General features: G+C 48.0%; 1 protein-coding gene and 1 pseudogene across 1 annotated transcript in view; one reads left to right on the forward strand and one right to left on the reverse strand.

Annotated features, from left to right (window-relative positions):
* Window positions 1–1,899: 1,899 nt before the first annotated feature.
* The window catches only part of ASIC1 (acid sensing ion channel subunit 1), a 176,098-nt gene continuing 152,099 nt past the window's right edge, over window positions 1,900–25,898 (forward strand). The window contains exons 1-2 of the mRNA XM_066615184.1: window positions 1,900–2,264; window positions 9,048–9,243. Of these exons, the coding sequence (XP_066471281.1) occupies window positions 1,900–2,264; window positions 9,048–9,243 (561 nt within the window). The remainder of the gene's footprint in view (window positions 2,265–9,047; window positions 9,244–25,898) is intronic.
* LOC136643208 (5S ribosomal RNA) lies at window positions 7,702–7,827 on the reverse strand (annotated as a pseudogene).

Here is a 25,898-nt window from a genome sequence, read left to right on the forward strand (position 1 = left end):
CTGAGCCTGGGACATCTTTATAAAGGGTGGCTGATCCCCCCTACCCCCAACAGAGTCAATGGGATCAGGAAGCCACCTCTCAAGGGACAATATATTGCTACTGACTATATTGCAGACAATGTATTGCCTCTCTGCTGGTAGCTGGGGTAAGACTCTCTGCTGCCTTTCATCCAAGGAATCAGGTCTGTGAATGCGGCATCACTGAGAACAGTTGGTGCACTCTTTTTGGGAATTTTCTACCCGGCAAATCTGGACACAGTCATGAAATAAGAAGTGCTAACAGTCTAGGCAGAGAACAGCCTTTCTGCCGAGCACAGAGAGGTGGTGACAGCTGAAAGGCACAGCAGATGGAAGCCAAGGGGCCTCTTCACACATGACACGTGTGGGTGTCCACTTAAGTTGCGCTAGGCATACACTGACTGAAGAGGGGGGAAAAATGCAAAGTGTGAATGTGACAGGCTAATGTTTGCGTGTAGGGATCTCGGGCAGGCAGACTCAGCAGGAGCCAGAGTTGACTGCCAGTCGCATGCATGCCAGGTAACCAGCTAAGTGGAGGACAGAGTACCTACACCTTGAACCAGTGTATAGAAGAGGGCGCTTTGGCAGGTGCAGCTCAACATGGAAGGGTTTAAAAGCTGCCCCCGCCTCTTCCATACACTGGTTCAAGGCATGGGCAGTCTATCCTCCATTGGATCTGGTCACCCTGCATGCATGTGGCAAAACCACATGTACCTGCCTGGCATCACGGGCTGACTGGTTTGAGGGGTGGGTAATGTGCCCTTTGAGCATCTCCAGCCCCAGGCCATGCCCTCATCCTCTGAGAAGCCCCACTCGCCCCGCGGTGGAGGGTGGTGGGGACGGTCTTGGAACCCTCCAGCCTGTGGCTCATGTAAGGGAGCGCTGCTGAGCTGGGGGGCGCGGCGGGACTTTGGCACCGGTTCAGAGGGAGGAAAGCACGGCGTCGCTGCCAGACCGGGGAGGGGGGAAGGAGGGGCTCCTCCTCGCACACACGTTCACGGGCACGGCAGCGGCGGCGGCGGCGGCAGCAGCATCCCCAGCTCGCACACAGCCACCCTGCAATCCCAGACTGGGCACCTCCAGCGCGCCGAGCGGCTCGCCTGCCTCCTCCCCACGCACAGGCGCGCGTCCATCCCTCGCTCGCTCGCTCGCTCACACACACAGCGCTGCCGCCGCGCTCCCTCGCAGGACTCCGGGCGAGCCCAGCTGGGCCCTGCCGCCCTTTGGGGCGCGATGACTCCCTGCCGAGCCTCCTCCCGCCGCTGAGCCCCCCGCCCGCCCAGAAGCAGCCTCTCGGGGGAAGGAGGATGCATGTGCTGGGCTGGGAGGCTGCCGCTCGCTCGCTCCTCCGCTCCGCCGCCTGCCGCTGCTTCCCGGCCACGCTCGCCTCCCTTTGAGTCCTCCAGCTGAGCCCTCCCGCCCGCCAGGTGCCGCCTCGGCTCCGGCACCCTCCGCGCCCGCCTCGCCAGCCCCCGGCAGCCGGCCGGCCGGCCGGCGAGCTCCCTTCCGCTGAGCCCCGGCGGCCGCCTCTCGACGCTGGCCCAGCCTGCAGGTTTGGATGCTCGCCCTGCAGGGAGAAAGGGGGGGCCGGGTTCGGAGGGGTGATGGGCGCTGTGGGAGCCGGGGAGGCGAGGCTTGGGGGGAGGCAGCGTGGGAGCAGGTCCCCTCCCCCCCCATGGCTCAGGTGGCCCCAAACAGGTGTGTCGTCCCGGCTGGCCAGAGAGCCGGACTGAGGCTGCAATCCTGGCCACACTTACCTGGGAGTAAGCCGCATTGACTATAATGGGGCATGCTTCTGAGTAGACATGCATAGGATTGGGCTCTGAGTTCCTTGCCCTTTCCCTGCAGAGCCGCTCCGTCCGTCTTGCCCCAGCCCCAAGCATGATGGATCTGAAGGTGGACGAAGAGGAGGTGGAGAACGGGCAGCCCATCAGCATCGAGGTCTTCGCCAGCAGCTCCACGCTGCACGGCCTGTCCCACATCTTCTCCTACGAGCGCCTCTTCGTCAAGCGCATCTTCTGGACCCTCTGCTTCCTGGGCTCCCTGGCCCTGCTGTTCTACACCTGCAACGAACGGATCCAGTACTACTTCCGCTACCCCCACGTCACAAAGCTGGATGAGGTGGCTGCCACCCAGATGGCCTTCCCGGCCGTCACCTTCTGCAATCTCAATGAGTTTCGCTTCAGCCGGGTTACCAAGAACGACCTGTACCATGCCGGGGAGCTGCTGGCCCTGCTCAATAACAGGTGGGCCAGAGGGTGGAGGGAGGTGCTCGCCATCCCAAGGACTACGGAGGTCCCAATGCATTGCCCCATTTGGCAGGGGGCTCCCATGTCCATTGACCTGAAGTGTGTATTGGGATGTGTATATTATTGACATGCTACATACACAGTTCTCAGAGTCGTCCAATGCACAGTGGAGAATTCTGCACTCATGCATCTGTGCATGCAAACATCCATGTGTTTGTCAGCCTCTGTGGGCTACACACACATGGCAGGGCCATGCACCATGTTAGATATGGTGCCAGGCACTAGGGCAAGGCATGTATATGGCTCCCTGCAGTTGGCTTTGCATGTGTGGATACACCACTCCTGTTGTAGCCTGCCTGTGGCATTACTTCATGTGTGGCATCATCTGCCCTTGTAAAATCACCCTCCCTGTGCTACTGTCTCTGTTCGCTCCTCTAAGATTGGGGGCCAAACTAGATGTGCTTTGAGAAGTGATTAGAACTTCTGATGACTTTTTCTTTCCCAGAGCAGTCTCAGCAGTTTTCATTTTAGATAAAATGTGGCATGAGAAAGGGAATGTTTGCTCCATGAATTCCCTGATTTATATCCCCCCCCTTCCCCAGCTCCTAGTTGCTGTGGAAGGGAACACTTCCATGCACAAAGGGGAAAAGCTGTAGCTCAGTGCTGGAACACATGCCTTGTGCACTGAACTCCAGCATTCAGTCTCTGGTGTGTTCAGAGAAGGAAAACCTGGAGAGCTGTGCCCAGTCAAAGTGGATAGGAGATAACCCAATGGTGTGCTTCAATAGAAAGCAACTTCATCTATTGTGCCTGTCAGCTTTCTCTTTTGTGCTTTGGGGAAGCAATTTGGATCAGGATCATGATATGGGAGGGAGGGTTAGGCCCGTCTCCCACACCATGGACCCAATTGGAATGAGCTCCCCTCCCCCTCCCCATGGCTGCCTTTTGAAAAAAAGCAAGAGGTGTCAGGAACTCCAAGCACAGAACTCCCACAACGTGCCTAGTCTGGCTCAGATGCTTCCCTACACCAGGGATACAGCTGTTAGCACTGCTTTGCGCTCTTTACTATACTCATTTCACAATGCAGCAATCGACTCTTGAGCATCTGCAGTCTCATCTCACCCGCTTCCCTGGTAGTTAATAGAGCCAGTCCCTATGGGAACAGGATACTGTGCGTGACTGATCAGACAGGGATTGAAGGAGGCCCAACTCTGACAGTCTTCCCAGTTCATTTCCACACAGTGCCATACAGGCTCATGCCAGGAAGTGCAGAGACAAGAGGGCAACTGCAGCTCATGTCTGTGGACAGCAGTGTAGAGGGCTCCTCTGAGAAGAAGGCAGGGCTGAGAGGGTAAGATTTGGGAATCTCAACTATGCAGTGTTTTGGGAACATTGAAAGCAATGCAAGTTCTTTGTCTTTCTTTTAGTTGTTGGACTGTTGGCAGGCAAGGCTGTTCTCTCTGCTTGCTTTAGTGACTGCTGTTAAGTGCTCAAGAGCATGAACCCTAAGAACTCCCATGTGCATTTCACCGCATCTCATATAGGCCCCTCACTGCCCTCTGCTGGAGAGAATTGGTATTCTTCAGCAGCATACCATGGTCCACTTGTATTCTTTGTTGCTAAGTTTCTCTGAGTTTTTGAGGAAGGATGGTCTAGCACAGGGGTGTCAAACTCATTTCAGACCAAGTGCCGAATAGCATTTATGATGCCTGCTGAGGGCCGGAAGTGATGTCATTAGGCAGGAAATGATGTCATTAAACAGGTCATAACCAAAAATAAGCACTTTTTCTCGCTTAGGACCTCATTCGCTGCAAATGACAGAAGAGAAAATACACAATTCTTGATCGTATTTCAAGATATGGAAGAGCCCAATTTTCATGTGGGATGCCCTTTCAGAAGTAACACCTCAGCACTGCTCAGCAGATGAGAGCCTGAGGGCCAGATAAAAAGATTCCTCAGGCCGCATTCAACCCCTGGGCCTTATGTTTGACATCCCTGGTCCAGCATTCTCCTTATGTTGCTGTCCTCACATCCCTCAGACACGAGGGTGCAAGTTCATTCGCTGTGGCTCAAGCAGCATCTGTTTGGGGTCATGCTTGACTCCTGGACTTGCCTTTCAGTTCAGTGGCTTAATATCATCAGAATCATGGGCGATGAAAGGCCATAGTTAAACACTGCCTTTTTTTGAATGAGATGGCCTTCCTTTTAAAGAACCATTTCTTATTCATAAATCACAGCTCCATACAGTAAAACAGACTGCACCTTATTTCAAGTTGAAGGAACAGAAGAACCCTTGCTGGACCAGACAAATGGCCCTGCTAGCCTAGCATTCTGTTTCCAAGAGTGGCCAGCCAAACCCTTCTCAGAACCTTAAAAGCAGGGTAGGAAGGCAACAACCCTTCCCTGGAGTCAGTGCCCAGCACTGGGTGTTCAGAAGTCTTCTGTCTTTGTACTTGGAGGTTCCTTTGAGCAATCCTGATGAGTGGCTGTGGATAGACATATTCCTCCATGATTTGGTCTAATCCTTTTTAAAGCCATCCAAGCTAATGACCATTGTCACATTGTGCCAGTACATTCTCTAACTTAACATTCTGCATTGTGTGAAAGAACAGCTGCCCTGGGTCAGGCCAATGGTCTCTCTAATCCATTATGTTTTCAGTAGTGGCCAAGTCAGAATACACTGACTTCTCATGGCACACAGGAGTCTCCCATTTCTGGCTGCTTGCTTTGTTTACTCTGGAACTCTGCAGACACAGGGACTCACAATTTGGGCTGTGCTTGGTAGCCAGGCATTGTTTTTCATAGCCAGTGAAGCTCATCTTTCTTGCTTCCTACTCCTTAGAGGCAAATGTGTGTTGTTGTTTTTAACTAAAGACTACTGCCTGCCAAGCAGCAGGCAGTGAGCCTGTGTGTGTATGCACATAGCAATCCAGCCTGTGACACTGATCTAATGTGGTTCTCCATGTGCAAAATTTGCCATCTGGTGATGAATCTGGGTCTCTGAGTAGTAGGTAATCTCTGTCTCAAGTAGTTACTACTCTAAGTGTGCTGGAGGGAAGGAGCCCTTCCAGCTTCACGTTTCTGGCTTTCATGATTGTGGAGGTGTTTAAAAGCCATGAATTTTTCAGGTTCTTAGTAATGTTGATTCTCCTTTCTGAGGTTCTCTTCTCCTGGCTTCAGTCAGATTCCTTTATGCATATAAGCCTCTGGCTGTAACCTTCTCCCTGCCACTGAACAACTCCATGCAAACAGATTTCAAATTATGATCAAATATCTAATTAAATGTATACCACATTATGCAAAACAGAATTTGAGATTTCTGAATGGAATTTGGAATGTTTGTGTCGGTTTCCTTAAATTTATCTGAAAGTGGTATACAGTAATTTATTTATGTCAGAAACTGTGGGTACTGGTTCCCTACTCCCTGCATCAGTGCTACAGGTTGGAGGATGCAAATTCAGCAAGTGTCGTCCAGGACACTCTTGCCATAGTCCAGAATCCTCTTGGTCCTGGGAATCAAGTGGTTCCGGAAAGCTCATCCTGTACTGTTTATTAATATGAAGCTCTCAGATCTGATGTCTTCAGTCTGGGCAACTTGTTTCTTAGGGTCTTGTCCAGTCTATCCTTCTTTGTGTCTCTGCCCACTCTAGGAATTTGCCAGCTTTCAGACCTAGACATTTGACTTTATTCATAAAATATATTGACTGCTTTTGCTAAAAAAGATTAAATAAACGTAAGCCCGAAGTTTAAGACACTCACTATTGCCATATTTTAGTGACATATAGCCCAGTCCTACCTAACTGCCTGCATGGCAATGCAGCAGTATGTTGTCCGCTATATCTCTTGGGGGAATCTTGGCCTTGGGAGGCCACCTTGGTGTAAAGGAACATTTATTCCCTTGTCCTGGGGTAAGCCTGTTCCTGGCCACTAGGTCTACTCAGACCTGTGCCAGTGATATTGCTGGTGCAAGACTATGTGGACCGGTGAAAGCAGATCAAGCCTGGGAAGGGAGTAAAGTTGTGGCTGGTACCACTGCTGCCAAACCCGTCCCCTTTCCAAGCACCATCTGTCCTCCTCCCTGCCCTCATCACCTGCCTGATCTGCCCTGCCCCCTACCCTGTTCCACCTCCTTCCTGCCTCCATCTTGCCCCCTGCTCAGTCTTACCTCAGACAGTGGGCATCTCCGGTCCATCACTGCACTGACCTGGCCGCTTTCTGCTTGCAGCGGTGACCAGGCTACTCTCTCTGCATTATCATGTTTGCGACAGCTGGAAAGTGTGTTATCAGACCACAAGTTTCAGTGGCCTAATGGCCCAATCGGATTGGGCCATTAATATGCCAGAACATTAAGAAAACCCTGCTGGATCAGACCAAAGGTCATCTCATGTAACATCCAACCTCCAACAGGATCCAGCCAGGTTCCTCAGGGTAGCCCGTATAAAGAACATGAAAGCCATGGTCCTCTCTTGCTGTTTCTCCTCCTATTTGGCGTAGACTACTTCTGTTCACGGAAGGTCCATAAAGCCAGTATGACTAGAAACCATTGATAGGCATTTTCCAGAAAGTTGTCTTAAAGCTATCTGACTTAATAGCCATCAACACATCTAGTGGCAGCAAATTCCATAAATAAATTTTGCTCTGTGTGAGGAAAAGCATGGCTTCAATATATCAGAAAGTGCATGGTGAATTTGGGTGACAATTTTTCAGGAACCATTCTGCCATAACCAAGGAAGCACAGCTGTGTCAGTGCAAAAACACCGAGGCTTGTAGGGCTTACATGTCACATTTGCAAATGCAAAAAGCAGGTGTTAGTGGCACAGTAAGTATCAAAGTCACCCACATGGTCCTTCTTTATACATATCACAGCAAAGTACTTGTTCATAGGAAAGTGGCTCCCATGCCATAAAGGTGGCATTTGATTGGTCCCTCAGGCTTCATGTGTGGGACACAAATTACAGACGTGTCCATGGCAAGAAGCGCAACAATTGTGTGTGAGTGTCAGGTGCTGGAGTTTAATCGACAGACTTTGCTCTTAACCTGAATTCCACACCAAGAAAAGAGGAATTCTGAAATGTGTAGCTATATTAAGTAAATATCAGTCGATTTGACGGATTTGTTGTATACTTTCTTTCAGTCAGAGAGAGGGGCAGTTAGGTAGGGAACAGAAGCATCCCCCGCCCCCAGACCATCAGAAATACTTCTCAAATTCCCCTCTTGGCTTCTGCTTTTGTGTCAGGCTTTGCCCACACACTCTCAAGCATATCCTGGCACCCTTCATGGCTAGAAACTTGTTTTAAAACAAAAGTGAGAATCTCCGAAGGTTATGACATAAAGTGGCAAGTTCTCCTTTGGCTCTTGTAGTGTGACAGAATGAGGCATCTGCCTACCCCCCACAAATGGTTGGCAACCTTCAGTCTCGAAAGACTATGGTACAAGCCTACAGCACCTGGTATTCCCAGGTGGTCTCCCATCCAAGTACTAACCAGGCCTGACCCTGCTTAGCTTCCGAGATCAGATGAGATCAGGCATGTGCAGGGTAACAGGGGGATTTCCCCTAGGCTGAATTCACATCCCAGGGAGCTTCTGCAGTGATCTGTGTCCGCCATGCTGGGGGCAATGGAGAAGTAGTGTGGGCTGAAACCCTTGACCCCTTTCCGTGTGTATTGTGGAGACAGGATGCATTGAAATGGTACATCCTGTACTCCCCAGGCAGGAACCATGTAGGAGTGCCTGTACAGAACTTTTGTTGCTGCTCATGCAGCAAATACAGTTTGTCTCTTGCTATCAGAAGTATCCAGGCTCTGAAAAATGTGTCAGTGTGTATGTGTGCAAGGATACAGCTACAGATACATTTTAGTGGCATACTAGCAGAATATAAACTCACAGCTTTCACATCCTCAATCTTCATGTGACATTCTTGTAATAAAATCAAGGGAACAAAAGATTTCCTCTTTGAAACCAGCTGTAGCCCTCAGGACTGGAGAACAAACTCTTTGTTACAAATATCAAATATACAATATTATGCCTTTGGAGGGTGGAGAAGCTACAATTGTGGCTTTGTTTTCTGTTAACCAAACCATGCTCTCTGAAGTTCCCTTGCTACTTTTACAGGAAACAGAGGTGCACAATTGCATATCTTCTCTGAGGATGTTATGTTATTATTATCTCTTTTTTTCATTTTTCTAACACCCTCAAAGGAGCTCAGGATGGGGTACATGATTCTGCCCCAGCTCAGTTTATCCTAACAAGGCTATGAGGTTGGCTAGATTCAGGGATGGCAGCTGGCCTCTTCCCAAACTTCATAGGTGAGTGGGTTGGGTTTTAGCTCAAATCCCTTGGTTCTAGCCCAACCAGTACACCACACTGGATGTCAGTAAAAAGGGCTCTAATTGCCTAGATGTCTATGGCCCAAATCCTAACCCATTTTCTAGTACTGGCATAGCTGTGCCAATAGGACATTTGCTGCATCTTGCAGTTGGGAGGCACTCATGGAAGCCTCCTCAAAATAAAGGAATGTTTGTTTCCTTGCCTAGGAGCTGCATTGCCCTTATGTCGCTGCTGGGAAGTGGGCTAGGATTGCGCCCTATGTGTTGTTAAATTCCCATCCTCACTAGGCATTAGCTGAGATGACCTAGTCATGAGATTCTGCCATCACATCCTGACTATATTTTGTCTGTAGATTGGGTTCTGGTGCAACCTCCACAGACCAAGCCAACCCAGTAATTGAGCTGACTTTAGACAGATGCTTTCCCTTAAGTGACCAAGCTGTGTTTTCCTCAGGTTCGAGATCCCAGATGCTCAAATGGCTGATGAGAAGCAGCTGGAGATCTTGCAGGAGAAGGCCAATTTCCGCAACTTCAAACCCAAGCCCTTCAACATGTTAGAGTTCTCTAACCGAGCTGGGCATGACATCCAGGAAATGCTGCTGTCCTGCTTGTTCCGTGGGGAGCCGTGTTCACCAGAGGACTTCAAAGTGGTGAGTGGCTCCCCCCTTGGAGAGGGGGAGATGTTGTGGGTGCTTGGCGGGTGTTGCACTGCCTCAAATCCCATTGTGTGTTTGACAAAAGGAGAATCTCTGTTGTGTGCAGGGATGATGGCCTGCATCGTTGGTTTCTGGTGCGTGGGGCTCATGATGCTTCAGATGTGGAGGGGATAGTCTCTCTGAGAGCTTGCTTACCTCATCGGTTATCCTGGATTAACAATCCTATGACTTCACTTCAGCCTTCAAATTCCTGACACATTGTGGGGTGAATCAGATGCTGGATCAAGAATGATTGATTCAGGGATTATGTAAATGTAGCGAGCTTGTTCTCTCTGATGGGTGAAATTCACCATTCCCTAGACCTTAGGAAATCAATCTGTGCGACCCTAGGGCTCCCTAGGGAAGCCTGGCTAGCCCCCAGGGGCATCGTGAGGCATCTTGGGGAGAGAGGTGGCCATAGCTGCTCAGCTCAGCTCAACTGCATGTGCTGCCTCCCTACTTGCTGCTTTTCTGCAGCTGTGAATGTGGTGGGTGGGGCAGTGTGAGGTGGGGAGGGCGTGTGAAACATGGTGGGGGGAGGTGGGGGAGCCTCCCCACCAAACAGAGAGAAGGCTGGCTGGGCAGCTTCAGAGGTGCTGCATCTCATCAGCTCAGGGCGAGCTCCTGGCAGGCTTCAAACTGGGAGGGAAGCCTGACCTAGAGAGAGCACCACCAGTAAGTACAGGCAACGCAGCACTTTCCTCCTCTTGGGGAAGAGCCCAGCCTGGTCTTGGGGGGGTGTCTAAATGCCCCAGCCTGCATTCTTCCGTCTTGCCTAGGGGGAATAGGGGTGGCACCTGCATGTTGGGGTGTATGTGTGTGAGCATGCCCCCATATACTTTGGGGGTGAGTTGTAATCTTGCTCTGTGTGGCTACAGTCCTATCCACACTTTCCTGGGACTAAGCCCCATTGACTCAAATGGCACTTCTGGGTAGACCTACATAGGCTTGGGGTGTCAGCTTAACCAAGGATCCTCACCTTTCTCTTTTTCCTCCCCCTTCAAAAAAGAAAAAAAGTCTCTTTTGATCAGTCAAGCTTTGTTTCCAAAAATTGATTAAAAAATAAAAATACCCATTCCTTTTCAGCCATCCCGCTTTTTCCTCCTGCCTCCAGGGTGGGGGTACTTCCCATGTTGGTGGCTATTGTAAGACAAAAGGCACAATCCTAGCTAGGTCTACTCAGAAGTAAGTCCTATGGTGTTCAATGGGACTTACTCCCAGGAAAGTGAGATTAGGATTGCAGCCAAACAATCTCTAGGTCTCAGTGTCACATCGGTTTGTAAAAACAGTCTTCCCCTCCCCCAGCAAATTTCATCACTTTCCAGGTGTGCTGCGAACAAACTCAGGGCACACTCCTAACCAGGTCTACTCAGATGTAAGTCCTATTTTGTGCAATGGGGCTTACTCTCAGGTAAGTGTGGTTAGGATTGCAGCCTCAGAGTGCTGGCAGCTGTTTTTTTGTTTCTAGTGTATAGCACCTTCATCTCCATTTTGGGGGTAACTGAGGTGAGGTGATGTAATGGGGAGCCGTGGCCAATGGCCACAAGGATCAGGGGAGCTGCGGGCTGGAAAAGTTTGAGAACCACTGCCCTAGGCAAACGGAGTGACTTATGAAGGACCAAAGACTGAGTCAGCAAAAGTATCCTGGAAATATTCTAGCAAAGTGGTTCTCAGAATTCTCGGGATTAAAACTCCTGAGGTAAGTCTTTGCAGGGCAGGGGGTCAGGGTAGCGACGCAATCCTCAGGATCGTATTGCTAAGGGAAATAAGGGAAGGAAGGGTGTTTTGCTAAGGGAAGGAGGGGTGTTTGGGTTTACTGAGGGCGGCTGCAAACTGCCTCCACAGGGCTCCCCATGTTGAAAAAAATGTTTAAAAAACACTATCACAAACCATTTCCTGGTTGCAATAGCAAAACTGGAAAGTGGTTTCCAGTTGCTTTTTTCCAACATTCTAAGCCTCAGGGAGCCCTGCGGAGGACTGCGCGGGGCTCCCCGTACCTCCTGCAGCTTGCGGCATCCCTCAGTAAGTACAAACATCCCCCTTCTCCCCCCCCTCTTAGCAACGCAATCAATCCTGGGGATCTCCTCACTGCCTCTCCCCTTCCCCTGCTCTTCAAGGGGCAGGGGAAGCTTTACACGGGCAGGTGCGTCGCAATCCACCAGTTTGAGTCCTTGCATCTCTCTGTCTCCTAAGCAGAGATAAGAACTGGTCAGAATCTTGTTTGCATGAATAAATCCTCCAAGCAATGATTTCTATGGCAACAGTATGGTCATGGTGAAGTCTTGTGGTTGACAGTCACACAGTGAGAATAGGGTTCTCTTGTGTGGATTTGTGAATATGCACTAGGACTGTGAGAGGTCTTGACCAACAGTCAATTGTTTCTTTCCCTACTAAGAAAGATGTGTTCCAGAAACTTGTTTCCACCACCTGTCATGGCCATTGTAAGGTCTGTTGCAAGAGGATAACTTCTGTGAGGACCTCTCATTGCTGTAGATTTGTCTCAGTATTGATACAGAGTGGGGCATGACCTCTGCCCATCTACTGATCATTTGAATTATCCTGATGGCAGTTGCTATTGGGCTGTGTGATTCATGTGAGTTTGAGCCTCATATCAGGCTTTGTCAGAACTGGGAAACTGCCACAGAGCAAAGGTGCGCACACTGTGCCTTCATGAATCCATTTGAAGAGTGGCCTCTGAGGGGGATTAAAGAAGCACCGCTAGCCCAACACCCAATTGCTTTCACATTGGGCTGAGAGTGCTCATTCAGAGGAAAACTGCGCAAGCAAGATGGTGGCTCCTTCTGTCATGTTCATAGCCACCCAACAACATGATCTCAGCCCCCCCCCCCCATGAAGGAAGAAAGACTAGATAAAAATGGGCTGCTCCAGTAATGGCTTACCTTTTCTGATCAGGGATGAAGAATTCTTTCTAAATGAACTCTTTTTAAAGAACTCTTAACATGTATTTTGTGAATTGCCATACACATTCTTAACATGTATTGTCATTCACAGAAGGCGCAATCCTAACCCACTTCCCAGCACCGGCATAAGGGCAATGCAGCTCCAAGGTAAGGGAAAAAAAACATTCCCTTCCTTTGAGGAGCCTCCATGAGTGCCAGCCAATTGCAGGATGCAGCACGCGTCCCATTGGCACAGCTATGCTGGTGCTGGAAAGTGGGTTAGGATTTGGACCAGAGAGACTCAAAGAGAAGGATTCAGTCTAAGAAAAAGAAGGATGTGTCTCACTGGTCCTCAGTACAATCAGTCAGCCCATGAAGGAACCTATCATCCATGCAAGTCATCCACAAACCCAACCCTATACACAAACCTGGCTTTAGAGTAGTGTTTCCCAACCAGGGAATTATGACACACACACCCCCGGGCAACGGGAAACAATGTTTTTCCCTTAAAGGGGAGTGGTGACTCAGCGGTGATGGTGGCAGTGGTACTTTTGGGTTCATGCCATTCCTGCCGCCACCTAACTAAAAAAGGGATTTCAGGTCTTAGCTGTCTGTGGCAGTGCTTGGAGATGCCACCAAACCTGGGTCCTCACCACTGCTACAGATGGGTGTGTCCTGAAACCCCTTTTTGTTACTTAGTCAGCAGTGGCTGCAGCAGTGCAAACCCAGAAGTCACCGCTGAGTTGCCATCCCGTGTTACAGCCCACAACAGTTCAGTGGTTCCCTCACCTTTGAGTGAAGATTAGCAACCACTGGTTTAGAGGGCTATGTGAAATTTAGACCAGCGATAAACTCTGCGTTACAAATAACTAATATATTCTGCAATAAGTTAACACAAGTTCAGCAAGCTGTATAAATCATGAAAATTGAGCACATTCAACTGCATCTGCTTGTTTAGCAACCATTCTGCTTCTGTAATTATTATTAATGTCTCATAGGATACTGTGCCATTGGTGTATGTAGCACCATAAAAGTTTGCATAAACAACTTAGCAAGGGGCCTGCTCTGATTGAGTTTACAGCCTGAAAAAGTCAGTAGGGCAATAACAGAGGGAGGGGGGGAAAAACCAGGGGAAAGGTGGAATGCGATCAGTTGCCATTGCGCATGTGTAAAACATGGTTACGGTTAAGAATGGAGATGAAGAGAAAGTGCCAAAGCCTATATGGAAAAGGCTGAGGTTTTGAGAAAGGACTTGGAGGGAGGGAGGGAGGGAGGTGTCAGTGGCCCCATGTACATGTTAAGGGAGGTAGCAAAGGTGAATCAGCAGAGTTATTCAAGGGGGTCAGGAGGGGCTGGCTCATGGTGAGAGCATTGAAAGCTCACAGATAAGGCTATAGTATGAAACAAGGCTGATGCTTGGAGTGGGGGCAAGGCCAAGAATAACTTTGAAAGTAAGGAGAAATTTGCACTGGATACAAAAAAGGATGGGAGACCAATAAAGGAACATGACAAGGGACATCATGTTTACAGAGCAATGGGAAAAATAATTATTTTGACAGCAAAATTTTGGGCACAATTGGGGAAAGTCTGAGGTGTGGGTGAGAGAAGTTCACTGCCATCCAAGTATTTTAGCTGTGGCAACAAAGAGCAATGGATAGATTTGTAGAGTGGTACTCTGCTGGTCCTGGAGGTAGGCAAACAAAGCAGTGCCCTGCCTCCTAATTTTTGGACATTCTGCTCATCTTTCTCTCTGCCTTCTTAGATTTCATCAGGCTTTGCTCTCCAACATTACAGCATATTTTCACTTCCTTCAGGGCTAAATCCCAGCCCGCTGCCCTTTGGAAAGTGAGTTTTGGGTCTAGCATTCATTTCTGCTTTCTGCAGTTTCTGAATTGGGGCATGCACCCAGTATGGCTATGCCTCACCTCAACATTATCTTTCTGGAAGTGTGAGCAAACTCTTCGATTTAGAGGAATATACTAAGGGAGTAAAGGTTTTCTGTGCTGTATGGAGGTTCATAGCAGAATGGCACATCAGTTATAGACTTGTCCAGAGCCATAAGTTCAATGGCAGAAGGGTCACCCCCTGTTTTCAGGATTCTTTAGAACACCCCTGCCTATATGACTGCTAACATCAACTGCTCCTGGCTGTGCTTACACTTAGCAGTATTAGCGTGGAAGCGGGCTGCTGTCAGACCATCTGTTCTTAAAGTTTGCCACGCTGACGGCCCAAAGCTATGCATGTCTACTCAGAAGTAAGTCCCATTATAGACATTGGGGGTTACTCCCAGGAAAGTGTGACTAGGATTGGGCTGTGAGCCCCCTCAGATCGAACTGCTGAAGCATTCTCATGGCTGTCCCAGAGCCATTGGTTCCAGATGGGAGGACAGAGTGGATAGGGAGATGCTCTTTACACTCTCACATAACACCAGAACCAGGGGACATCCACTAAAATTGAGTGTTGGGAGAGTTAGAACAGACAAGAGAAAATATTTCTTTACTCAGCGTGTGGTCGGTCTGTGGAACTCCTTGCCACAGGATGTGGTGATGGCGACTGGCCTGGACGCCTTTAAAAGGGGATTGGACAAGTTTCTGGAGGAAAAATCCATTATGGGGTACAAGCCATGATGTGTATGTGCAACCTCCTGATTTTAGAAATGGGCTATGTCAGAAGGCCAGATGCAAGGGAGGGCACCAGGATGAGGTCTCTTGTTATCTGGTGTGCTCCCTGGGGCATTTGGTGGGCCGCTGTGAGATCCAGGAAGCTGGACTAGATGGGCCTATGGCCTGATCCAGTGGGGCTGTTCTTATGTTCTTATGTAAAGGCTTTTGCTGTGCATGTGTACACAAATGCACCAAGAAGGGTGGAGTGTGTTGGCTGTGAGGAAGAGGGGTGCCAGGAACTATTGAGAGGTAGTGATTTAAGGGCAGTACATGGCTGCCAGGCAGGAGTATAGTAGTGGGATGGGATGAGAACAAAAGAAGCATATTCCTCCACCACATCTGCTTGCACATTTTGAGGAAGGCCCACAACTATACGCACTCAGTCTATAGAAAACCGCAACCTCCACCCAACTATGCACACCTAGAGACCTCATAAAGAAACTGTCCTGTAGGAACTAACTCCATCCCTCCCACTTCCCAAACTGTTCATTAGCACAGTGATGGCTTTTCCAGGAGGATTCCTTGTGCTCAGCCCTGACAACCATTCTTGTGTGCGCAGCCCCTGTTTGTACATGTGGTTCCCCAGCCTGCTTGTGCTCTTTGGCCGATGGCCTGTATCTGGATCAGGACATAAGGCTTCAGAGCTAACTTCTCCATGAAATTAATGATAGTATTGTGTGTTTTTCACTGCTGTGTCTGGCTCTGTGTGCTGAAGTGGGCACCGTTGTGTTGTAGACGCTCACCTCAATGAGGTTAAGGAGTCTAATGCATCTTCAAGCTGCAATGTCAGGCTTCAGATCTCACTGGGAAGATTTTCTTCACTTTCTGAGAGATGAATGGAAGCTGACATTATGGTGAATGCGAGTGTGTATTTGAAGGATGAACAAATAGACCAAGCCTAATATCATCTGTGGAGAAAAGCGAGTTCTGACATAAAGCAGTGGGCCACTGAGGGACATAAGAAACGGCAGAGAAAAAACTACAGCTGAGCTCTTTGGAATGAAGCAGACGGTGGGCTGGCCAAAGCATTGAGAACGAGACTAGAGAAGACTGGGGAAAATGCTCCCCTTCAAAATCCCCCCCAAATCACATCTTAACACCACACAGATACGCACATGCTCATTATCTCCTGAAATCTTGAAAAAAAAATTTTTTGATTTTTACATTCAGTAATTGAAGCAACGTATCTAAAAATGGTTTGAAAAATGACATTAAAAAAGTTTTCTGCAACTACGATATGTCAAAGATCAGGGATTGGGGGTTTTTCCAGAGTTGTGATCAGGACAGAAGGAGGCCTTTGGCAATTGGCCCCAACCAGCAAGTCATCCTAGTTGCTGAGTGACAGACAGCACTGACATTCTCAGAGGCAATTTTGCCTTACGTTTGTTGTGATTTGATAGATTCTTTGTCTGTGCTTTGGTATGAAGCAAAGGCCTGGGAGCTCATTTTTTATACTTAACCCTGACTCACATTGAGCTTTGTTTGTAGTGATATTAGATCTTGGCTGCTTGGCCAGATGATCATGCCCAGAATAATCCTGAGCCACACCTGTGGGATAATGAGTCCGTTTGTCCAAAACATTTTTCTCATGTGACCAGGACTCTTTCTTGTGGTCCAGTTGATTAGCTCCCAGTGACCATATCTAGAGCAGGGCATGCCCATTGAAAAAGATCTGAATATGTTGGCGAGCTCCCCCCAATTAAGCATCAATCCCACTAAATTTTCCAGTGCCTGACAGTTGAACCAAGATGCTTGGCATCTGGTGAGTGGGTAGTAATAATTCTACAACAGGGCTTAACTCAGACATCTCCAGGCAACACTGAGAGAGCTTTATCTCCAGCCACAGAGGCCAGGCACTAAGACCTATCTTTCACTTGGCTGCTTCTGGGCAAGCAGGGGAGAAAAGTCTCTGGCGACGCGACTTCCTTCTAGCTAATCTCTTTCTACCTCTACGAGCCTCGCTATCTCTCTCCCCGTCCAGCACTCCACTCTCGCCGTCTTCCATGTGTCCAGTCCATTTCTCTGCATCTTGCTGCCCTTAATCTCTGACGTGGGGATCTGTTTGTGGCCGGCATCTCCTATTTCCTGTGCTATTTCCCCCTTCTCCAGAGATGTGCTTTGCTGATAGGCAGGGCTTCATGCATGAGATGGGGGGGGGAGAAGATAGCACAGAGGTCCCCTTTTTCTATCTCCGCTGCCTCTTTCTCCTACCACGGTGTTGTAATGAGATGTCAGCCCCGGAAACTCCAGCCAAAGCAAGCGAGACAAACGACAAAACAGAGAAACATAAATAGACACGTAGACGCTTGGTGTATCAGTAGAATATAATTTCCAGTCACTCACTTGAGCATTGTCATCCCTGCCCCAGTCGCCGCTGCACACTGTGTCGCGTTTGTGTCATGCCAGGCTGACAGACAAGACCCAATGCACAAGAGAGCCTCTGTGATAGGTGTCGCTCCCTCTCTCGCTGGGTTCAGCTGGAAATTATATGGTCAGGGTACTGTTGTGCTGGAATGTTGACTGTCAAATGTCGCCGAGGGAGATGGTGTTGCTCCTCAGAAATCAGGCCTTACCATGGCTCTAGTTACGGGGCAGGGCATCATTTCTTTCCTTCAGCTTTGTGGTTCTTGAAGGCAGAACATAATTGTTATTCTCTCCTGCCCCATGCCACAGAATACAATCAGCCCTCTATCTCTGGTCAGTGCCCCCCCCCCAAGAAAAAGAAACAGCCTCAAACATCCATACTCCCTGTGTGTGAAGCAGAATATTTTGGTCAAATAACTCCCCTTCTTAGTGTTCACAAGACTCTGGACTAAAGGTCCTGTGGGTCAGACTCAGCTCGGTGAGAAAATGGGCTTTTGTTTTTAACTTTCCTTTCCAGGCCCTCCCCCAGTTGAAGAAATCCTGGTTGATTAATTATATGAGTTTTAGTCTATTAATCAGTGTTTAAAAATGGATTAAACTGTATTAATTTGCATCTGAGGAAAAAGGCAATTGTTCACATTAAAATATACTTGGTTTTTTATTTATTTTGTAGCCTTTTAATCTCATTTTTCTGTTCCTAGTGAGCTTCAATAAAAGGAAAAAACTTAATATATACCATTTTGAAAAATCGTAATTCACATTTTAGATGGTGTACCTGCATATCGCTGGAGACAGAATCTGAGAAGAGGCAGTTCCCCTTCTCTCATACACACAGAAAAGGGAATGCCTCTTCTGAGATTTGTTCGCTGTCTCCAGTTTTTATAACTACTTGTTCTAGACAGAAATGAAAAATTTTCATTTGCTGCTCCATTTAATAATAATAATAACAACAACAACAACAGGTATTTATATACCGCCTTTCTTGGTCTTTATTCAAGACTTTATTCAAGGCGGTTTACATAGGCAGGCTTTATTTAAATCCCTTATTAAATAGGGATTTTTACAATTTGAAAGAAGGTTCTTTCTTTCAAGAACCACTACATTCAGGTGTTTCATTCCGATCTGGCTTCACATTCTGGCCTCCATCCTCCCACGCTCAGAGCAGATGGAATTGCTCGGCTTCAGCTTGTCAGCTGCTTCAAGGTCGCACGGCGCCAGGGCCTCGAACTGGCGACCTTGTGGATGTTATCTTCAGGCAGACGGAGGCTCTACCCTCTAGACCAGACCCTCTACCCTCTACCCTCTAGACCACTTAATGGTGGGGGAAGCGCCCTATTAGTTCATCAAAAATGCTTTTAACCAATTAATCTAATCAATTGTTTCACAGGTAGCCCAATCATATTGGACTATGGAGTGAACTCGCTTTCACTGCTGAACTCGCTTTCCACTGGCGCCAGCTGCTGTCAAGCAGCCATAAAGCACTCTCTGGCAATGTGTGCTACCAGAGTGCCAGGTGGAGACTTCCCGTGCACACCAGCAGATCTACAGAGACCCACCAGAGCAAGTAAGCCTCTGTAGGCTTACCTGCTCTGTTGGAGGGAGGTGGGAAGGGGGTTGAACAAGGCAGGTGGTGGGAGAACATGGGAGGGGTAGGTGGAACAGGGTGGTGGGTGGATCAGATCTGGGAGGGGAAAAGATGAGTGGGGGCGCACACCAAATCCCGACCCAAGGCCTGTTCCGCCTGCACGGATCAACTCAGACTTGCACCAGCAATTGAGCTGGTGCAGGTCCAAGTTGACTCATAACAGCTGCTGAGACTTACCCTGGGGCAAGGGGTCAAATGTCTCCTTATCTTAAGGAAACCTTCAGCAGCCAAAAGTCCCCTGTGGGATGCAACAAAAGCCATGCTGGCGTCACTGCATCTCCACGTAGCATGTTGGTAGGTTTGGGCCAAAAACACTGCAATCCCTACTCCATTTGTCCTATTGCATTGCCCTGACTTGTTCAGATTCCCATTCAGTGGTAGTTTATTTAAAAAGACAACACATATGACGGACCGGAGCTCAAGCCTGCTGGCACTACACACTTTGTCTTGAAAGCCCTTTCTTCTAATTCTAGATATGTGGAGATGGCCTGTACTTAGTCCGTGGTGGGGGAATTACACACAGCGCAGGCTCAATGGTACAAAATCATTTATTCACATGTCCCAGGTCATGTCCCTAGATAGGTGAAAAAGAAACAAAGATGCTGCGGAAAACACTGGGCTGTAGGTACTCTGCAGGAACAGAATCAAAATTCTGCACTGAGAAAAGCTGGATTCTGCAACCTGTAGCAGTGATGCAAATTACATAAAAACCGTATCTGTTTTTTTTGTATTATTGCTTCCCCTGCTAATCAACTAATCACTGTGAAGAGGAAAAAGCCATGCAGAGTGCTGAAGTCAGGCCCCCCCTGACCATTTGAGATTCTGCTTAATTATCGCTTCCTCTGGTTTTTGAGACTTCCCCAAGAGTTGTCCACATCCATCAAAGCTATCTTTGCAGTCATAGGGGTTGATTCTCTCTCTCTCTCTGTGTAGGTTTGGGAGGAGTGAGGGGGGGCAGGATGATACAAAAAGGATGCAGAATTTCCAATAGCAATTCTTCTGCTCACAAGGTGTGTGATCACAGAATGCACAAATCACACAACGTCACAGATTGTGTGGTGCACAGCCGCAATTGTGCTGTGCACAGCAGCTGTGTCTTACCTCTCTCTTGAATGCCTTTCCATGTGGAGCATTCTCAAGGGAGAAGCTCCCAGTTCCCAGTGCCTCCCTAAGAACCTTTTGAAGACAGGTGAATCTCTTCCTGCAGGAGATTGGATGGCAATATTCAAAGATGCGATAGGCGAGAATAGCCTAGTCTTGCCCATTTCCCATCAGATAACAAAGGAATTGCACAAAGCACTCTCAAGTGCCAGCAAGTTACCCATAGGGAATTTTAAGATGTTTTGCAATGTTTCCAACAGATTTGTTAGTTATGCTGTGAAAGGAGGATCCCCCAATGCAAATGGAATTAACCTTTGCAAATTACAAAGCCAACAGCACAATTCTATACATGTCTACTCAAGGCATGTAGTAAGTCCCATTGTGTTCAATGGGGTTTAGTCCCAGGAAAGTGAGTATAGGATTGCAGCCTAAATGTCAGAATTGTGCATTGAATGTTTGGACAATCCTGTGTAACTCAGTCTCATTCAATAGAATCCTCTTACACTCCATAATGAACTTGTTGCTTTTAAGGGGTAGAAAAGTCCCAATGCAGAAACTCTGTGTGGTTTGGGAAACTGAACTGATTCTAGATAAATCGATTCTATAGAAAGCATTGACTCAGATACTGCTGTCTTCTTAGACATCCTCCCCTGTGTACTTCTGGGGACCCATAGTTAGGTTGCCATCACCACAGCATGTGTTGGTGAGTTCCACAACCTGGAGATTTTTAATAGCTATAGATTTAGCTGCTTGTTCCGTATGACTTCTCAAAAAGGTGATTTGATGAGACTTTCCGCAATTATTGAATATTTGGGGGCATTCTTAAGATTAAGCCCTGGCAATAAGGAGACAAATTTATCATAAGCTATGGGTTAATGCTATTTAACATTAGTAAGGTGTCAATAAGTACTGATAGGGAGGGGGAGATAGGTGTTGAAACTGGCTGAAAAGACTCAGTTGTTTTCCCCTCTTAGGTGAACCATCCGCGCTTCAGTCATAACCTTTGCTTCAGTTGGGCATAGGCCCAACATGTCTCAGTTGTGCCTGTTTCAACCATCTTTATGTCCTCTTTACCTCTCACATCTTCATGTTCAGGAAGCCCTGATAACATCCTTTGATTCCCGAACTGGAAAATGGGCAGTGAAGTAGCATATTTCTCTAGTGCCTGTAACCTTCCGAACAAAGGGCCAGGATGACATCATGGGCACCCCACTGGGATCTGGTTACACCACCCAATTGGTGGTGTCCACCCAACTGACCAGGGCTCAGGGAGGCCCAGAGGATGAACATAGCTAATGAGAAAGGCTGAAACTCATTTTCTCAACACCTATTAAGAGTAGGAGGATAAGTTGTGGTTAGTGTGCTTGTTGTTGGGGGAAAAGGTAATATTTCTCAAGATGATCTGCCCCTCCAGTAACTGGAGGCAAGACTGCATTTTCCATCTGTCCAAGGGTGTGTTTTAGCTCAGAACTGTATAGTTAGAAACTGTTTTTGATTTCTTTTTCACTCCTCTGACTGTAACTCTCTGTTTTTCCTGTGTTGTGATTTTTTTTCCCCTCAGTGAACCCTTTCTGTGTTTCAAAAGCATCTTGCCTACCACAAACTAAGGGTTAGGTACCATCTTGATCTCCAGTAGACTGTTTGAGTCAAATGATTGAGGGTGTGTGGGGCACAGGGGAGGGGAGAGAAAGCAGAGGAGCAAAGAGTATCTGGGTTAGTTAGCATCCTCCTTCTCCCCTCCAGTAACTTCAATGCTGAAGGATGCCTAGATTACTAGCTAACTCCAGGTTGGGTGAAAGACTTGAGGTGGGACTTTAAATCCATCTCTGGTGGCTGCAATTTTATCCCATAGGGGTCAGACGGGATCAGAGAAATGACTGGCAAAACAGATTGCTGTGATGTGCCTTGGTCTTTACCTTGAGGAATCTGAGAGTGCTTGGGAAGCATGTCTACCCATCACGCATGCGTGCATGCACACAGTGTTTAGCTTTGGGCTGAAGGGTCCCCATGGTCATTACCGTAAGTTTACCTCCCAAGACCTTGTGTAAAGGCAGAGCCTTCAGCCTTGAGGTCTACAAATGGGAGACGAACAGATGCTTCATTTATTGAGTGTACTTATATCCCACCTTTGAAGCCCAAGTCCTTCCAAGGCAGCTCACAAATACTGACTCAGTGAAATACATAAAATTGTAGTGTCAAAAAGATAAAGACCAATAAAATGAAGCGGCTGTCAGAACAGAATCACAGTTTACAATGGTCAGTTAAAAGCCTGTTGTAACATAAAGAACTTCGCAGCCCACCTGAAAATAGAGAGGGTGGGGCTTGACAAATGAAGAGAATGGATTTGTCAAGCCCCACACCTCTGGTGGCACCACAACCCAAAAATTCCCCATCCCTGATACCCACCAATTAAATTTGTTTTAAAAGCAACCAGAGAGCAGAGAGGCTGATGGTAGGGTCCAGGTTGGCATGTATGCAAGACTCCCTGCTTTCTCCATTAATAATATTCAGGCAGTCATTTGCCCCTGTGAGTCGGTCTCCCGGCCAGTAGCCTAGAATAAAATGGGAGTGAGAAGCCACATGCTCAGATTTCTGTGGTGTTGGGACTGCTCGTCATTCAGAGCCCACACAATACTCTCCCTGGAGGCTATTCTCCAGGTAGGATTTCACATCACACAATCCCGCTCTGCCTTGATTTCAGCCAGCCACAAGGTCAGTTCCACTTCATTGGAACTGTGCTGACACACTGATACACATTCACGATTCTGATTTTTCTTTGTGGTGTTCTGATATACACTCAGAGCCAGCTCAGGTATGAGTTGGGTTGCCTCAGGTGGCAGATGGGTGTAGACCCTTGTGCCCATCAGTTCCCTCTGTGGCCACCTCACCTTGTTTGCCCCCTTACCTCTTTCTCTTTGCTCTGCAGGAGGATGTACTTAAATAGGGTGGTGGAATGGGGTGGAAAAAAGGAAGCTAGAATAAGCACAGGCTCGCTTCTGCTTTTCCTGGCTTCCTTGTTCTGGTCCGAGTGGAGAGAAGGAAGCATGTAAACTGGGAGAGCTGGAGAGGGGGTTGCCTTCAGCAGGAAGAAGAGGGTAGACGTGGTGGTAATCAGAAAGACAACCCCGGCCACCAACACCTCTGCCTCCTCCTCCAGCAACTCCAGACAGGGGAAGAAGGTGACTGCTGCATCACCTCTTCTGTCTCTCAAGCAGCATAGGAGATGCATAGTAGTGTTATATGTGTACCTGCACCAACACAGGAGTGGCAGCAGGAAAAAGGGGTGCTATTTGTGTTGCTTTACAACCAGCATTTCTCCTTGGACTGGATCTGTGCGCCCTAAACACAAACAAGTGAATCGTACAGCTGGAAGAGACCCAAAGACCACCCTAGCCTCTCCCCTGCCTGCCACCTCACCTAGTGCAGGCCGTCTGATGCTCACAGAATCAAAGCACTAGACAGTTTGTGCAAGTGAGCCAGAATTGTATTCTTCTCACATTATGCACACAGGGAGCAAAGAAAAGTAGTTTCATCATGGAGTTATCTCGTGCCTGGTGTGTTCCTGCTGAAATAGGAATGATCTGGGAAGTTATCTGCCAGCCTGGCCTCAGCAAGCCAGCACCCTGACAGAGTCCATGGCTGATGCCTTCCTTCAGCTCTCGCCCCTCCTCCATGGCTACCATTTCCCTTGACAATTGTCCCGATTTAGCATCATTTTTGACATTTGTCCAGAAAAAATAATAGTCACCCATGAGGGGAACCATTCCCTCCTCCATAATGCCACAGAAGAAAACTTATTTCAGGAGCATGAGGTGGCAGAATAACCACCAGCTGCTGAGAAAATGAAAAAACGTCCTCAGCAGCTTTTTTTAGGGAAGCACCAATAGAGGAGAGTTCCCCCTAGAGGACATCTTATAAAGGTTCCCTTCAAGCCCAGAGCTGACCCTGTATCTAGAACTGCTAGCTCCTCCAGTTGAAGAAACAATAGCTTCCCCATCATCCAGAGATGCTACCCTGACAGGGCCTAGCCTGTTTGTTCACAGATTAAACGACTGCTAACTTCCACCAGCTTTCTGCTGTTTGCTGGGATAAATACAGTTTGCAGGGGAAATACCTATCCCCTTTTGGTACAAAAAGAACCAAAAACTGCTCTGCAAAATTGGACCAAAGGTCCTTTTAGTCCAGGGTTCTCTTTACTTTCAGTGACCAGCCGGAAGCCTCCGAGAAGTGTATACACATGGCATAAAGTCTACGGTCCTCCCCAGCCGCTTATTTTCCAGCATCTGGTGTTTAAAGATAGATTGCCTCTGAACATGGAGGTTCCATTTAGCCGTTTCCATTTTTGCATGTTTATTACAGTGAACATCAGGGGAGCCTACCTGGCTATCAAACAAAATGAGGAGCATGATGTATGGTTGCCTCAGCTCAGCATGTTGTCTCCCTTCACAGAATTGGGGGAAAAGATTTGGGGTACATATTAATGGTTCATCTCTCTGCAGTGGTGGAGGGTGACAATGCTGAGGTTATTGTTGCAGCTGATCTTGTGTTGTATGCCTCCCTTCTTCCCAAACTGGCATCTCTGTAGCACAATCTAGGCAGTGCTAATGGGGCCGTCCAAATGATGAACATGTGTCCCCAAATTTCCACTAACTTTAAAAAGGGGATTTAATTAACTCCCCTGTTTTCCACTGGGAAGGTGCTCGAGATGTGTATCAGATTAATGGTACTTGTCAATAACCACATCTAGACCCTGAATTAGTACAAGGATCAGCAGGCGCTCCTAGCCTCTTACCTGAAAAGCAACCAGAACATTATACATGGCACAGTTTATAAGAGCATTAAGAGCATTTCCTCATGCCTAGTCAGAAGCCTCATTGCCATATCATGACAACTCGCATTTGTTTACTGAGTTTACCAGCAGTGGCTCCTGAGTCCGGTATGGATTGGAACAGAGATCATAGAGGTGCCCCAACATACCTGCTCCTGAAGCACCACCATAGTTTCCAGATCTGCACCAAGGTCATGACTATAGCTGATACTTACCCATTGATCCCTGTCACTATGAGTCACAGCAGGTGGCACAAACTTGCAGGGGGACAGAGGCAGCAGTGTTTCTGTCTCAAAGCCAGCTAATGCGGAATAGTGAAACACACACAGCATGATCCTGAACATTGAAATCCATGGGGGTTCTCAGGCTGTCTGTAGCCACTGGGTAGGTTGTTTGCAGGACCATTAAAAGACCAAAATCTTCCTCCTCAGAACCCAAATTCTATGCTTTGAGTAAAAAATGCAAAATGTAAATGATGCCACTGGGTGTTTCAAGGCACAGACTCTCTAAGGGGTGGCACTTACTCTGCAATGATACTGCCACTACTAGGAACCAGCAAGATGGGTTCTGTTGTGCCCAAGTCTGCTCTCCAAACTTTCCAGAGAAGCTGTGTCCCCTTTTAAGCTAATTAGCTCCCCCAGTTCTCCACCAACCAGCAGTCTCTAGCCATCGCAGTTCCAATAGACAGCAGTTGCCCATTCACCAGTCCATCAGTCAGTTAGCCAGCCAGTCAAACAGTTAGTCAGTAGGTCCATGAGACAGTTAGCCAGACTGTTAAACAATCAGCAGGTTGCTAGCAGTTGATCAGTTCATTAGCCTGGTCAGTCCTCCATTCAACCTTCTGCTTCTTCTACTACCCACAAACTCTCTGCTCCAGGTGCTGCCTATATCCTGTAATGACCTGGCTGCCTCTAGTGGCTGCAACTGTGCAGCACATGCACTGCTAAAAGCCTAGGTTTTAACCCCGTGCTTCCCAGGACTGTCTGGGCAAGGGGCCACTATTGATACCACACCCTGTCTGCTTGAGGGATCCTGCACATTTCCACTACAGGTACTTGCTGAGTGTCCCAAAGGGTCCACCCAGCTGAGTTCCTCCATTACCAGTTTAT

Source organism: Tiliqua scincoides, chromosome 2 (genome assembly GCF_035046505.1).
Source record: "Tiliqua scincoides isolate rTilSci1 chromosome 2, rTilSci1.hap2, whole genome shotgun sequence".
NCBI classification, from domain to species: domain Eukaryota; kingdom Metazoa; phylum Chordata; class Lepidosauria; order Squamata; family Scincidae; genus Tiliqua; species Tiliqua scincoides.